This window comes from Branchiostoma floridae, chromosome 7, assembly GCF_000003815.2.
Source record: "Branchiostoma floridae strain S238N-H82 chromosome 7, Bfl_VNyyK, whole genome shotgun sequence".
Lineage (NCBI taxonomy): Eukaryota > Metazoa > Chordata > Leptocardii > Amphioxiformes > Branchiostomatidae > Branchiostoma > Branchiostoma floridae.
In genome coordinates, this window is record NC_049985.1 from 14,765,555 (window position 1) to 14,780,152 (window position 14,598).

Consider the following 14,598-nt stretch of genomic DNA (forward strand, 5'->3'; position numbering starts at 1 on the left):
TTGTCATACACCTTTTGAAACCAGGAATATCCTTGAATATGATAAATGAAAGGAAGAGATCTATTTTTCAAAAGTTGTTTATTCTTTTCTTTTTAACTTATACTTCATGTAATTTTATGTCATTTGTATTGTGTATGGGCAACATACACATGTATAATTCATTTTTATCTTGATTAACTAAGTTTCTGTTTTTCCTACAGCTTCTAGATCTTAAAATTAAGAATACTTTTAACTTGAAAGCATAAATGAGAAGCATAAATCTGATGTGGGTATACTATTTTTATTCAATAATCTGTACCCGTAGTGATTTTTTTTTTTAAATTTCAGTAACATCGGTTATACTTTTTATTCATGGGTAGATGTAGATCTAGTTACTGACGTAACATGTTAATATATATTTGTCTTCTGTTTTTTGTAATCACCAGTTACATTATAAATATATACATGTAGAACTGTAATCCACATGTACATGTACAATTACATAAATTGCAACTTTAAAAGTACAACTTATACTATAAGAGCATTGATGATTTTCAAATTACTATTGAGTCATTAGTGAAATCCTTTTAATCAATAGATTTGTTTGGAAAGTATAACATTGCATTCAGTTTTACAGAAACCAACATTACTATAGCCACTATATCAAAATTTCAGAAGTGTATTCGAATTGAATCATAAAGCACTAGTGTTGTGCTTAACACTAGTAGTCTATTGTGCTTAATAAATTTAATTCAAATACACTTCTTTTGTTGCTACCATAACTATTGTTATAGTTAGATCATAATCAAATAATGTAATGTCAGCTAAACTTGAAAGTTCAACTGTGTTTGCAGAAGTCATTCTGGATAATATGATATCTAGCTAGTTTATTCAAAGTCAAAGGCAAAGTCAGTCTCACTAAACTTCTCCTCATACCAGTTGTCAAAGGCTTTACTCTGCTCAGGTGTGAACATGTTCTTCCAGTCTCCTATGATACCTGTGAGGTGAGCCAAAAATATGGAAAATCAAGCATTGCTGAATTTTGCAACAGCAAAAGATAGTTTATGTACAAGTATTAATAAATTCAGTCTGATTGTAAATGATTGAAACTGCATCGTATACTGGACTGACACAAATTCACTTTTGATGAAGGTATAAAAGCAAGAAATGATACATCTTTTTTCAAATATTCATAGTATATGGGAGTTGATTTTTAGGTAAACGAGATTTAGTTCAGAATGTTACTAAAGCTTGTTAATCATTAAGAAAGTACACACCTTTCCTGGCTATTGCCTGTGTCTCAGCCACCTTGGAATTGTCCAGATCTACCTTCATGTTGTTGAAAGTACTGGCCTCTGCGATGCCTTTTATGGTCGATTCATCCAGATCAACCTCCAGAAATGCCACTATGGTCTTCACAGCACTCAACAGATCCTACAATTTTAGTACAAAATAATGAAATACAAGAAAATGTAGAATCATTGAAGGTTTGTTTGAAGTAAAGAGAAATCATTCCGAAATGCTTGCACAACAAATTCATATTATTTTTATGTTAACAGTGTAGCAATATAATATACATGTATAGAATTGCAACATAACTTTTAAAATACGGAAGAGACTTTGTAGCTGCAAATGTCCACTTTCAATATTTTGTTTTGGCTTAATACTAAATAATAGACTCCATTCCAGTTACGGTGGCCATTTTGGATTGTGTAGTCATTTTTTATTCTATAGAGTTAGGAACAGTATTTTCAAAGTCAGGAGAAAAAAGTTACTATTTGGTAGACATGCTTTAGTCTGGTTGTTTGCATGCTCACATTTCCCCAATGGCCTTTGATTTAGAATGCATTTTTATTTAATACTAGTGATTGTGGGTGCTGTACAGTCATATACCTTCTTCATGTCCTCATACTTGAGGAAGAGGAAGTGGGGGTCGTCTCGCATCTGCCACCAGCCCAACACATGGTCTTCAAATGGTCCATATGCCACTGTACATGTATGTCAACATGTATACAATCATTATGTACATGATAAGTATAGTTACGAAGAAAAAACATAGTACTACTCAACTTAAGGTTTGGTTTAAAGTAACTTACTTAAATTATTTTGAAATGCTTGTGCAACAAAATGTTAAATCATTTAGTTAACAATGTAGCAATTTCTCAAGGAAAGAAAATACACCCAGGTTTGTTATTGATGAGAAATATTTTCAGTATTTAAATTAAATATAAGTTACCTTTTCCCTTCGTGAAATTATGAGCAAACTCTTCCCATTGCACATCATCTGTCACACCCATCAACTTCAGGATTTTCTTGCCAAAATGGTAGAGTGACACAGCCGTGTCCTTCGGGTTCCTCATTGGCACCAGGATTTTTACCTATTTATGTTAGTAAAAGATTTATCACAGTATTTTCTGAAAGTTATTTCTTAATTGAGTATCATGATCTTTTCTTTTTTAATTCAAGGCCATATCAATTCATTTTCATAGTTTATTTTACATTTTTTCAGCTATAGTAAAAATTCAGTAGCAGTATAAAGAATGTAAACAAAAGGGTTGGAGGAAAACTTGGATCTGGCTACAGGTCCTGGATACTGTATGTGCAATTGACGTGTAGTCTTTCCTCATAATTACGTCTATTTTCATGTTGGTTTAAAATTTGCATTTAAGTTATTTTTTTAAATCTGGGAACTAACGGAACAAGTTGATCTGGTCCAATCTATGTTCTTAGATTTGTTTCTGCCAATTTACCTTATTCTGTGGCTTGGATATCCCTTTCGGTGCCAGCTCAATAGGCAGATGTGTTACCACAAAGCGGGGAGAGGGCATGTTTGCCTGGGTCAGGTAGCCTGGCTGTGTGGCTGTAGGTGTCCTGATCTCCAAGGGCCCTGCATCAATCAGGCTGTCCGCACTGCTGTCTATTTTACCTGCAGCTTGCAGAATCTTAGCTACAATCCCCCGCAGCCAGTGCGTCCCTTGAAAAAAAAAAGCAGAAGGCAGAATTGTGTAAAGAAGATTTAGCATTTATCACAATTCAAATACGATTGAATGCAATATATAATGACGTGCATAACTTACCTGTCTTTGGAAAACTCGCCACAACAATGTCGTCGTCTCGAATCTTGAAGTCGGGCAGAACATCCAGGATTTCTTTGGTAACATCAAGTGGCAGAGTAAACCCCTTGTACTCCCAGCTTAACTTCTCAACACTCATTGTGGTCTGTAAGTGTAAAACCAACAAACTTGTTTCAGTCTATAAATTTGGTCCGAGTTCAAAATTAGGCTAGCCCCTGAGGCATCACCAAAAAATTCACAGAAGAGCAATCACCTGATAATTCACCTTGGTGTGTCATTGCCAGTTTTCTGGAACAAAAAGTATGACATAAAAGACACCAAACTAAACAAGACATAAAGAGAATAGTCATGGGTAGGGGTGGGTACCATTACGCTGTACCTGTACAAAACCGGTTTTTCTTATTGGACCGGTCCGGAAAAAATGGACTGGAAAAATTAGGTGGACTGGGATGTTGGACCTATTAGAAAATTAATTTTTCACAAGTTTTCACATACTGAATCAGGTCCAGGTTCAGGTCCGGACCCTCTGGACCTGAACCGGACCTGGACCTGAATCGTTCTGTACCGGTACCCACCCCTAGTCATGGGCATTGTATGAGATATTTTGACTTTTCTATTTCTCATTTTTCACAAACAGCCCACTGGACCCCAGTTGGGAAATGTGACGTTAGCCAGTACTGAGGCTGTTTATTTGCTCGAGGCAACTTCTTGAACACATGTGAAGTCCCCATTTTTCGTCCCTTCTGAAAGATGAAATTACATCTATTAACAAAAGCATGGAACTTTACTAGTAGTAATAGTATCTACAGCTTACTAGCATTGTGCTTACCTGTTGTTTGTGGAATCCGATTTCTGTGCTCGTGGTAGCTGCCAGTTGGTATGCAGGTATCTTCAATTATTCGTATATCCAATTTTGTCAGCTCACCGAGCTCCTGCTTGCAAGGTCTACAGAGTAGTTCCGAATGTTGAATCACTGCTGTGTGCCCCCTTTTTGTCTGTACTGTATGACCGTATGTACGGTCAATTTACTGTAAATGCATTAAAGTTTGCGGGGATTTAATTTCGCGGTAGCGGAAAAAGAACTTTTCGCGGTGGATTTAAGTTCGCGGTAACACCATAGACTGCAGTCTAATACCATTATAGAAAAATGTTCGCGGTGGTTTTAAGTTCGCGGTGAAGTGGTCACCGCGAAAACCGCGAACATTAATCCACTGCGAACATTTCTGCATTTACAGTATTCAGTCCATTGCCTCACAACAGTGAATGTACAGGCGTTGACTGTACAGTCGTTGACTGTACGGTCAGTGACCTTTCTTTCAGGGGTCAGGGGATAAAGGTAAACCAAGGACGTTAACCTCCTTGGGTAAACAAAGTGAGAAGATTTTTTTGGGGGGGGGGGAAGAGTAGATAGGGAAGCTTTAAGTTTAAGTGACAAAACATGCGAGGCAAAACTGGATTGTCATGCACCCTTTGAAACCAGGAATATCCTTGAATAATATTATGATAAATGAAAAGCAGAGATCTATTTTTCAAAAGGTGTTTATTCTTTTCTTCTTAACTTATACTTCATGTAATTTTATGTCATTTGTATTGTGTATGGGCAACATGTTTTTATTTATTTCAGTAATATCCGTTACACTTTTTATTTTCATTGGCAGATCTAGTTACGAACGTAACATGTTGTATGTTTGTCTTCTGTTTTTTCATAATCACAAGTTACATTATAGAAATGTAATCCACATGTACATGTACAATTGCATAAATTGCAACTTTAAAAGTATTAGAGCATTGGTGATTTTCACGTTACTATTGAGTCATCAGTAAAATCCTTTTCAGTAGATTTGTTTTGTTGATATTGGAAAGTATAACATTGTATTCAGTTTTACAGAAACCAACGTTACTATAGCCACTATATCAAAATTTCAGACGTGTATTCGAATTCAATTTATTAAGCAAGTTAGTATTGTGCTTAACACCGAAAATAGCGTGTAAATTGATATCCAGCACACAACCTCTGAGCAACAAATCAGTAATTTTTCCAATTTTTGCAGTAGTCTGTTGCGCTTAATAAATTTAATTCGAACACACTTCTTTTGTTGCTACTATTTTAACTATCGTTATAGTTACATTATAATCAAACAATGTAATGTCAGATAAACTTGATAGTTCTTCTGTGCTTGCAGAAGTCATTCTGACTGGATGATATAATAATAATAATAATGTTTATTGCAAATTCATGCCCATTGGGCTAATTGCAAGAGAAGAAAGACTAAATACATGAAATGAATGAATGTAGTCTAAGAACATGTAGATAAACTAAATTCTAACATACAAATATTAAGTGGTTGAATGTACAAATGATACAAAATAGGGTACTAAGTCTACGTGGCTATCACGGGGTTTGACTTCTTCTTTGAAGACAGTTGAAAATGAAATGCCCCATGTATTCTATAATAGATTGGTTCGATGATCTTAGTAGGAAGAGAATCTTTTGTGGCGTATATAATATCATCTAGTTTATTCAAAGTCAAAGGTGATGCCAGTCCCACTAAACTTCTCCTCATACCAGGCATCAAAGGCTTCACTCTGCTCAGGTGTAAACATGTTCTTCCAGTCTCCTATGATACCTGTAAGGGGAGCCAAAATTATGAAAACAGCAAATAATTGTTTACTTAGTATACAAGTCAGTCAGTCTGATTGTAAATGATTGAAACTGCATTGTATACTGGACAGACACAAATTCACTTTTGATGAAGATATAAAAGCAATAAAAAATACATCTGTTTTATATAATATATTTATAGTACATGTATATGGTAGTTGATTTTTAGATAAACAATATTTAGGTCAAGAAAGTACACACCTTTCCTGGCTATAGCCCGTCTTTCAGCCACCTTGGAGTTATCCATGTCTACCTTCATGTTGTTGAAAGTACTGGCCTCTGCGATGCCTTTTATGGTCGATTCATCCAGATCAACCTCCAGAAAAGCCACTATGGTCTTCACAGCACTTAGCAGGTCCTACATAATATAAAATACTCATAACTAGAATCACCCACTCAGTTGTGACATAAACTTAAAAAATTGTAACTTAAGTTATAATGTGGAAGGTTTTGTAGCTGCAAATTGCTGAAATATGAATTCTACAAGTCCATATAATTTTGTGCTTTTGGCTTTAAGTTAGTTGTGTAATAATGTGTATGGTCCTATTTCTAACAGTGATTGTTACTGTAACTTCGTAGTTTGGGGAAAAAACAACACCTTTGTGAGTGTGACCTAGTGGACATGTGGGACTTGCTCTACTTTAGATCTTCTCCTATTTGCACAACAACCTGGAACAAAGTATGCTCTTGCAGCACCTGTAATTGTTACTGTAATTCCTGATTTTTTCACTGTAATGTTATGTTCACTGTTTTCACGGTGACGACTGTAACGTGAACTTATCATTACCGATAAAAAATAATTCACAGACATTTTTCATGTGCACTTGCCTCGACAGTGAACATATAGTTCCGAGAACAAGTTCAATTTTCTCAGACCGTGAAAATTTGGTACCGTGAAGATAAAGTGATTTACAGTACTTCATTCAAGAAAATACGGGATTTCAGAATGCATTTAATGGGGTTAAGTGATGGTTTGTGTACTCTACCTTCTTCATGTCCTCATACTTGAGGAAGAGGAAGTGGGGGTCATCTCGCATCTTCCACCAACCCAAGACATGGTCTTCAAATGGTCCATATGGCACTATAGACATGTATACAATCATTTACATTTGTAATTAAGGGTTAATGACCTGCCCCGAGGTGTATATGGTGTCATAACGCCTGGTCCTTTGCTATAACCACCGAATGAGGTGTATTATGTATAGAATCTATGTATTACAGCGTCATAACCAACGTGGAACGGGGCCTTCAGATTGGTCCGCGGCACCTGGCTATATGATGATGATAGATACTATAAATGCAGAAATTTTCATGATGGTTTTACTCCAAAATGCTAACACAAAATGTATAGTTCAGAATGTTGCCTAATGTAGCAATTTCTGTTAGAAAGAAATGCACTGGTATGACATTGGTAAGAAATAATTTCTTACCTTTTCCGTTGGTGAACTTCTGAGCAAACCCTTCCCATGGAATGTCGTCCTTCAAACCCATCAACTTGAAAATCTTGTTGCCAAAATGGTAGAGTGACACAGCCGTGTCTTTTGGATTCCTCATTGGCACCAGGATTTTCACCTGTATCAATCCAGTGAGAGATATATTAATGAATATCATAATGCGAAGTTGTACTGCAAGTAATGCAAAGAAAAGTCTTGTTGACAGGAAGCACTACTCTCCAAAGACGAGTTCATCCGTAACTAGTTTTATCAGGTTGGTAAATATGTACTGTATGTAGTATATTTTAACAGAACTAACTATAGTACTCTCTTCCAACTTTTTGGTGTCTATCAGACACCATCATCAGGGTAGATTGGCTGGATCTACTTCTCACTGCTACTTATTGCCAAAAAAAAAAAAATGAATGTAGGTGGCGCTGTAGCAATGAGAATGCTGTCCCAAACGTGACTCAGATTGTATCCCCCCTCATCTCTGATCCAGACTGCCTCCTTTATCCAGCGTGTTCGTCCGTTTTCCTTTCTGTCAATGACTCAGCGTGCAACATCAGAGCAGCAAGCATAAGGCTGTTTTATGATGTGCCTCTAGACGTCTTTGTGGGGCTTGACGAATTGGTATGGCCCAATCTATGTAATATGTACTATATGTGATTATTTTTCTGGTGATGTACCTTATTCTGTGGCTTGGATATCCCTTTCGGTGCCAACTCAATAGGCAGGTGTGTTACCACAAGGCGGGGAGAGGGCATGTCTGCGAGTGTGACGTAGCCTGGCTGTGTGGCTGTCGGTATCTTCACCTCAATGGGCCCTGGACCGATCAGGTCATCTGCACTGCTGTCTGTTTTTCCTGCAGCTCGCAGGATCTTAGTAACCATCTCCAACAGCCAGTTTGTCCCTAATGGAAAAAAACGATTTAAAAGATTTAATTGGTCTGTTAAAGACCAGGTATAAATTTTAAAGTAAAACAATTTTTTAAATCAAAATCTAAATCCCATTGTAAAGGAGACTTCCTACCTCCATGAAATATATGGAGCCTTAAGTTAAGTGGATTAATGTTCATCTTATCTCATTTATTATGCAAATAAGGCTGTCATAAGCATATTTATGATGGTCATCTTAAGCAAAAATAGTACATACATTGGCAGAATTCCATGTTTGCATTTTATCATTTATAGTCATGCATTTTTAATGGAGGTAATAATCTACTCTTCAAGCAGAGGTCGAGTCGCGGAGATATACTAGTAGTCGAAAAAATACAGAGCCGCTCCTCCTACTTTTTTTCGACTACTAGTATATCTCCGCTACTCGACCTCTGCTTGGAGAGTAGTAATAATCATCTTGTGCATTTAGTACCTGTCTTTGGAAAACTTGCCACAACAATGTCGTCATCTCGAATCTGGAAGTCAGGCAAGACATCCAGGGTTTCCTTGGTAACATCTCGAAAGAGAGTAAACCCCTTGTACTCCCATGTTATCTTCTCAAGACTCATGGTGTTCTGTAAGTGTAAAGCCAACAAAAATGTTCTAAGACAATACTAGTAATAATCTGAATGCTAGAAAATACACAGAAGAGCAGCCACCTGATTACAATGTGTACCGACACAAGACTATATTTTTATTAATTTGTTGGACCGATCCAGAAAAAACGGACCAGAAAAAAATCAGTGGACCAGACTTTGGACCTATTACTAGAAAATGGACAGATTATACCGACAGACATTCAAGTGTTTTGGGGCTTTACCGGTCCAAGAAAATAACGAGTGATGTAGAGGAGAGTTGTTCATTTTGTGCCAAGTCTCCACAGTCAAACTTGGTGTAAATTTTGCTTACACAAAGATAGGATTTTGAAATGCCATGGAAGTCAGATACTAATCAAACAGATGATGACTTGGCAAATGCATGCATCTACAGCTTAGTCAAGATTTGTCTTTACCTGTACTTTGTTTACCTGCCAGATATGCCAGTATCTTCAATTTGTATCCAGTCCAGTCAGTGCAGAGAGCATATACTCTACCTTCTGCTTGTAAGGTTTGTAAAGTAGTTCTGAATGTAGAATCACTGTTGTCTGCTCCCTTTTTGTCTTCACAGTATGACTGTTCCGTATGGTCAGACCGTTGGTCAGTTTATTCAGTCACCGTTGGTCAGTTTATTCAGTCACCGTTACGTATGGTCAGTTTAATCAGGACCTGGTCAGTTTATTCAGGGCAGTGGCTGTACATTCAAAGGGGTCAAAGGGTAATTAAAGGTAAACAATTAGTGAGAGAAAAATGAAGACTTATATGTTGAAGTTAAATTGTGAGGTAAAATGTACTAATATTTTCTTAACTTGGCTGTTTCACTGGTTTAACGTACAAAGTCATGCACCTTTTGAAACCAAGAATATCTTTCTGATAAATGAAAAAGCAGAGCACTAAGAACAAGTTAAACATTTTCAAAAACTGTTTAATCTTTTTCTCTATACTACATGACATTGTATTTTTTTAAATATTTGTGTTTTGTATTGGAAATATTATGCCTAACTGGTTATCACTATTACTATGTGACATACAAACAGTAACACCAACCACAATAGATCTAAGTTGTGACTTGATTTCACAAATTAGATTTGGACAATTCACAAATTAGATTTGGAGTTTTGTTTTGATGGTTCTTCTATTTTTTGTTGATATTAACTAAGGTCAAGGATTTAAAGTACATGTGCACATGTGTATCTTCTTCTTATTCTACATAAAGAAAAGTTGAATTTTTAGAGAAATACATGACATGTTAATCTGTATCTCCAAACACTTGTATCAATAACAGTTTCATATTTGCTAGTTCTAACTTCTATTTTACATTCATTTAAGCACTGTCAACAGTACTTTGAATGAGCAGCTCGAAGTACATACCGGGTATAACACTGCAGGATTTGGGTACCTATACATTTTGAGAGAAAATTTGTGCTCTAATGCATGAATGCATTCCACCCTTAGCTACAAATATTTAAACCTGATATGGTGTTTGTAATAGGTAGACAATGATATATTTCAGCATAGTGGTAGGCACTTCATAATCATATTAATTGTTGTGTATGTACAGTTTGTACCATTAATTAAAGGCAAGGTGTTTTCATCAACGATGATTAGGGAGTTTGTTGATTGATAATGGTGCTCTAAGGTGCGCATGATTCTGGATTTGTTTGAAATGGTGCATTAGTTTATTCAAAGTCAAATGTGATGCCTGTTCCAGCAAGTTTCTTCTCATACCAGTCATCAAAGGCTTCACTCTGCTCTGGTGTAAACATGTTCTTCCAGTCTCCAATAATGCCTGTATAAAGATATCCAGAAAAACATCAAAGTCATTAAACTGTGGTAAGGCTGGTCATAATCTGTTACTAGTGGTATATGATACTGTAAATAGCAATACGGAAAGTCAGATCAGTTCTATTCTGTCCAAAAGACTGTACCTGCATGCACAATGCAGAATGATGCAAATGTACTGTTTCAGGTAGGGTTAGGGCCAAATTCTTCAGTTCTTGTGCAACTTGGAAAAAATGTTTTCATGTCAGCTAGTCCAGTCAGCCTTGTGTTAAAACAACAGCCACAAATTAGAAATGAGAGGTACATGTATATATACCTTTCCTGGCTATTGCCTGTCTCTCAACCAGCTCGGCATTGTCCAGGTCTGCCTTCATGTTGTTGAAAGTACTGGCCTCTGCGATGCCTTTTATGGTCGATTCATCCAGATCTACCTCCAGAAATGCTACAATGGTCTTCACAGCACTCAGCAGATCCTGATTTATTCCATTGAAAAAAATCCTTAATCCATTCTTTGTTGTAACATAATTGCATTGTAAACATGGAATAAGTAAATGCTTTATTCCTGTTTGTTCAAATATTTGCATGTAGTTTCCTAAGACTCGGGAAATTGATGCACATACAGATATCTTCCATATTAAAATCACATACAGATATCTTCCATATTAAAATCAAGTTAGCATGACCTAAGAATAGATGATAGCATTGGTATTTTAATACATGTATTGGTACTACTGGTAGGTGATTTTATAAGCACCTTCTTCATGTCCTCATACTTGAGGAAGAGGAAGTGGGAGTCGTCTCGCATCTTCCACCAGCCCAAGACGTGGTCACAGAAATCTCCATAACCCACTGTGTAAAGAATAAATGGAATCCTGGATGAAATGACATATAAAAGAATAAAGAAACACAATAAAGGGAATCTAAGTTTATGATTTTGTCAGAATTTACCAGAGCAAGGTTTTAAACTAAAGCAGATAGTTCAGGTCCTGGAGCTTTCTGACACTTGACATTTACATGTGATATGTATACTTAAAGTTGTAAGGTTCACAGTTAATGACTCTGAGTCTGACCTTTTGCATTGATGAAGTCTTGGGCAAACCCCTCCCACTGCAAGACTATTTCCTTGCCTGGATTTTCCAGTGGCATCATTTTGTTGAGAAAGTGGAAGAAAGACACAGCTGTGTCCTTTGGGTTTCTCATCGGCACCAGCACTCTCACCTGCCGGGGAATAAACAAAAGGGACTAGAAAGACAACATTGTCAAGAAAATGCAGGATGATTCCCTGCTCCCCCAGAAATTTGCCTTCTTTCAGGCTACTATAAAAAAAATTGCATAATTTACACAACTGGATTCATTCATTGAAATTGGTGAAACCTTTTGGCATACAATGGAATATACGCAATTCTTTGAATCCTCATGACGAAAAAAAAAGGAGAAAGAAGGAGATGAACACACCAGCAGACAAAATTTGTTTTCCCTATGAGAAACATAAAATGTATTGCTTTTGGCGGGCTGTTATGACAATAGGCCAGTTAATGATGGTGTCAGTTGTTTTTTAATGCAAAGATACGCTTTTATATACTTAATTTACTGTCAAGTACTGTGAATGTATTTTCTAGTAGCCTCTACCAGGCTCTACAGGTTGCTAGCAAAATGGGTAGAAATTGGCCAAATCAGGCCAAAAAAAAAAAAAAACAGGAGGAGTACAGTTTGCAACTTTAGATCGCAAACTACTGTAATTCCTGATTTTTTCAATGTACTGTTATGTTCACGGTTTTCACGGTGACGACTGTAACATGAACTTATCATTACCGATAAAAAATAATTCACAGACTTTTTTCATGCGCACTTGCCTCGACAGTGAACATTTAGTTCCGAGAACAAGTTCAATTTTCTCAGACCGTGAAAGTTTGGTACCGTGAGGATAAAGTGAATTACAGTATTCTGACCCTTGGCCAACCAACTCCTCTGGTGTGTTTTGCTGTCTTATTGAGTTATTTACCCAATTTCTGTTACTTTTCCAGTGACCTGTGGAGCCTGGTGCAGGCAATTTTCTAGCACCATCTCTAGAAAGTAGCAATTTTTCTTCTGTCACAATAGATTTAAGATCAGCAGGATCCTGTGTTTTGGGGGGCTCACCTTATTCTGTGGCTTGGAAACCCCTGGGGGCACAAACTGAATAGGCAGGTGTGTGTTCATGATTCGAGGAGAGGGCATCCCTGCTAGTTTGATATAGCCTGGCTGTGGCATGGATGGTATTTTCAGCTCCATCGGCCCAAACATCACGCTGTCTTCACGGATCTCCTTTTGTCTTTCTCTTGCAGCTCTTCGGATCTTAAGAATGATCTCTAGAAGCCAGTTTGTGCCTTGAAGAAAGATTTTGTTGGCTTGTATTTAAAGATAGTATTAATAATAATAATAACATGATAATTGTCAATGTTACATCTGTGAGGAATATGAATGTCAGTGCTGATTTGTAACTGTCACCCAATAACAAATATTCTCCCCTAATAACATTGTTTATATTAATATTGTCTCATTCACTATAATTATAGCTGCTGTTGTTCGTTGTGTACATATGAATGTTCAAAATTAATGTAGTTCGAAATCAAAACTAGAATGAAAAGAAACTGACAAAGTAGATGTGCTACCAGTGTCCCGCAAATTTGGGTCTTTCTACAAGTAACTATATACATGACTTGTATACATAGTATATACGTACCTGTCTTTGGATAACTGGCCACAAAGACGTCGTCATCTCGAACCTGGAAGTTAGTCATGGCATCCAGCGTTTCCTTGGTAACGACTTTGGGCATGATAACCCCTTTGTACTCCCAAGTCATTGTTTCCTCAGTAGAAGCCATTGTGCTATACTAGTATGCCACTTGAATATATGGACAAGGTTTGAGCTCTGGAATAAACCAAGCAAGACATAGTCAGCCTGCCAATTAAAGCTCATGCGGGATAAGGCTCCAAATAACTGCTTCAAATTGTCTCAATGTCGCACAAACCTGGCGTTGATAGGTGCTACATGTATTTGTTGCTTTTAATTGCAAACTCTTTGAAATTTTGCAAAGTGGCGCAAAGTGGTACAATGTACAAATGTAAAGATTATGTTTTATGTCTTACACAAACATCCGATGAAATCATCGCTGCAAATATCTTTTTGATAATCATACTACTAGTACAGTGTTTGAAATTGAGTGGCAACACTGTGATTTCCAATACTACCCGGCTTCATATGTGAATTTACAAAAAAATTTGGCCCAATTTTTTTACAGCAATTTGGCACGCTCCATTGAGATTCCTGCCTTATGCAATTACAAAATGTAGGTCAGTAGTACAGATTTAACAACGAACAAATAGTGTTAGCTAATCTGGGTATCATCCGCCTTAATTTGTCTCTTTTTGCTTCCTTATCGGGGCTCGAATTACCACCTGCATAATTTTTTATGCAGGTTAGTGCAGGTAAAATTGGAGCTGTGCAGTTATTTCTGGTGTCTACCTGCACCTAACCTGCACTGGGTTTTATACTTAAATGTGTACTATGGATTGTTATTAGCTGTATTGACTGTTACCACCTATAAGGTATAAAAGAAAAAATAGCAATGGTTCCTGAACAATTTTAGTATGATCCATACTTCCTAAATTCAGAGTGGTGCAGGTAAAGTTTGTCTGGTGCAGGTAATTTTCAATGTTACCTGCACCAGTGCAGGTATGCAGAAAAAAGTATTTCAAACCTACCTAGGCTAGGTACTGGCCTATTGAACTAACAAACCCGTTCTTCCAGCAATTTTTTTTTCAGACATCCCTATGTCAGCAGGTGGTTGAACAGTAACTTGTACTGTCTACACATCTATCTTGCTTTACAATCAGGTACAGAATTACTATCATAGATACTGAACAGAAAGTTATACAATTTACAGGTATACCAGTAAGTGCTCAATTTTCTTACAATCCTTACTTTTAAGTGCTTACCTTCTGAAGCTCTGCAAAGCTTCAGGTCTGACCTGAGTAACCTCTGACCTCTTTTGATGCCTTGCTTTATTTGTGAAGCATCTTGGTAAACAAATTGTGCCTGTAGGGAATGTGCAATGTGGGGGGGGGGTCTGTTGTCTAGGGAGGGGGGGGGGG

The 14,598-nt window shown here is 36.9% G+C and overlaps 3 protein-coding genes across 4 annotated transcripts in view; 1 reads left to right on the forward strand and 2 right to left on the reverse strand.

Moving 5' to 3' along the window:
• LOC118419964 (tumor suppressor candidate 3-like) overlaps positions 1–14,598 on the forward strand; it is a 46,426-nt gene that overhangs the window by 23,065 nt on the left and 8,763 nt on the right. The gene's annotated exons all lie outside the window — the stretch shown is intronic.
• LOC118419974 (sulfotransferase family cytosolic 1B member 1-like) lies at positions 138–3,196 on the reverse strand. The gene is made up of 6 exons (XM_035826678.1): positions 3,057–3,196; positions 2,730–2,953; positions 2,216–2,357; positions 1,873–1,967; positions 1,257–1,413; positions 138–976 (listed from the first exon to the last, which is right to left on the reverse strand). The coding sequence occupies exons 1-6, from the start codon at positions 3,190–3,192 to the stop codon at positions 867–869; spliced, it is 864 nt and encodes a 287-aa protein (XP_035682571.1). The 5' UTR covers positions 3,193–3,196; the 3' UTR covers positions 138–866.
• Positions 5,282–9,269, reverse strand: LOC118419973 (sulfotransferase family cytosolic 1B member 1-like). Its single transcript, XM_035826677.1, has 7 exons — positions 9,099–9,269; positions 8,520–8,661; positions 7,838–8,061; positions 7,146–7,287; positions 6,702–6,796; positions 5,917–6,073; positions 5,282–5,680 (listed from the first exon to the last, which is right to left on the reverse strand). Exons 2-7 carry the CDS (start codon positions 8,653–8,655, stop codon positions 5,571–5,573), a joined length of 864 nt encoding a protein of 287 aa, XP_035682570.1. The 5' UTR covers positions 8,656–8,661; positions 9,099–9,269; the 3' UTR covers positions 5,282–5,570.

What these genes read in the sequence shown, in the direction of transcription:
- LOC118419974 (XM_035826678.1), bottom strand. Translation starts at nt 3,192, where the DNA reads ATGAGTGTTGAGAAGTTAAGCTGGGAGTACAAGGGGTTTACTCTGCCA. An exon ending in GGCGAGTTTTCCAAAGACAG is followed by an intron (nt 2,954 to 3,056) that starts GTAAGTTATGCA and finishes TTTTTTTTCAAG; the next exon opens with GGACGCACTGGCTGCGGGGG. An exon ending in AGTATGAGGACATGAAGAAG is followed by an intron (nt 1,414 to 1,872) that starts GTATATGACTGT and finishes CTAAAATTGTAG; the next exon opens with GATCTGTTGAGTGCTGTGAA.
- LOC118419973 (XM_035826677.1), bottom strand. Translation starts at nt 8,655, where the DNA reads ATGAGTCTTGAGAAGATAACATGGGAGTACAAGGGGTTTACTCTCTTT. An exon ending in GGCAAGTTTTCCAAAGACAG is followed by an intron (nt 8,062 to 8,519) that starts GTACTAAATGCA and finishes TTTTTCCATTAG; the next exon opens with GGACAAACTGGCTGTTGGAG. An exon ending in ACGGGCTATAGCCAGGAAAG is followed by an intron (nt 5,681 to 5,916) that starts GTGTGTACTTTC and finishes CTCCCCTTACAG; the next exon opens with GTATCATAGGAGACTGGAAG.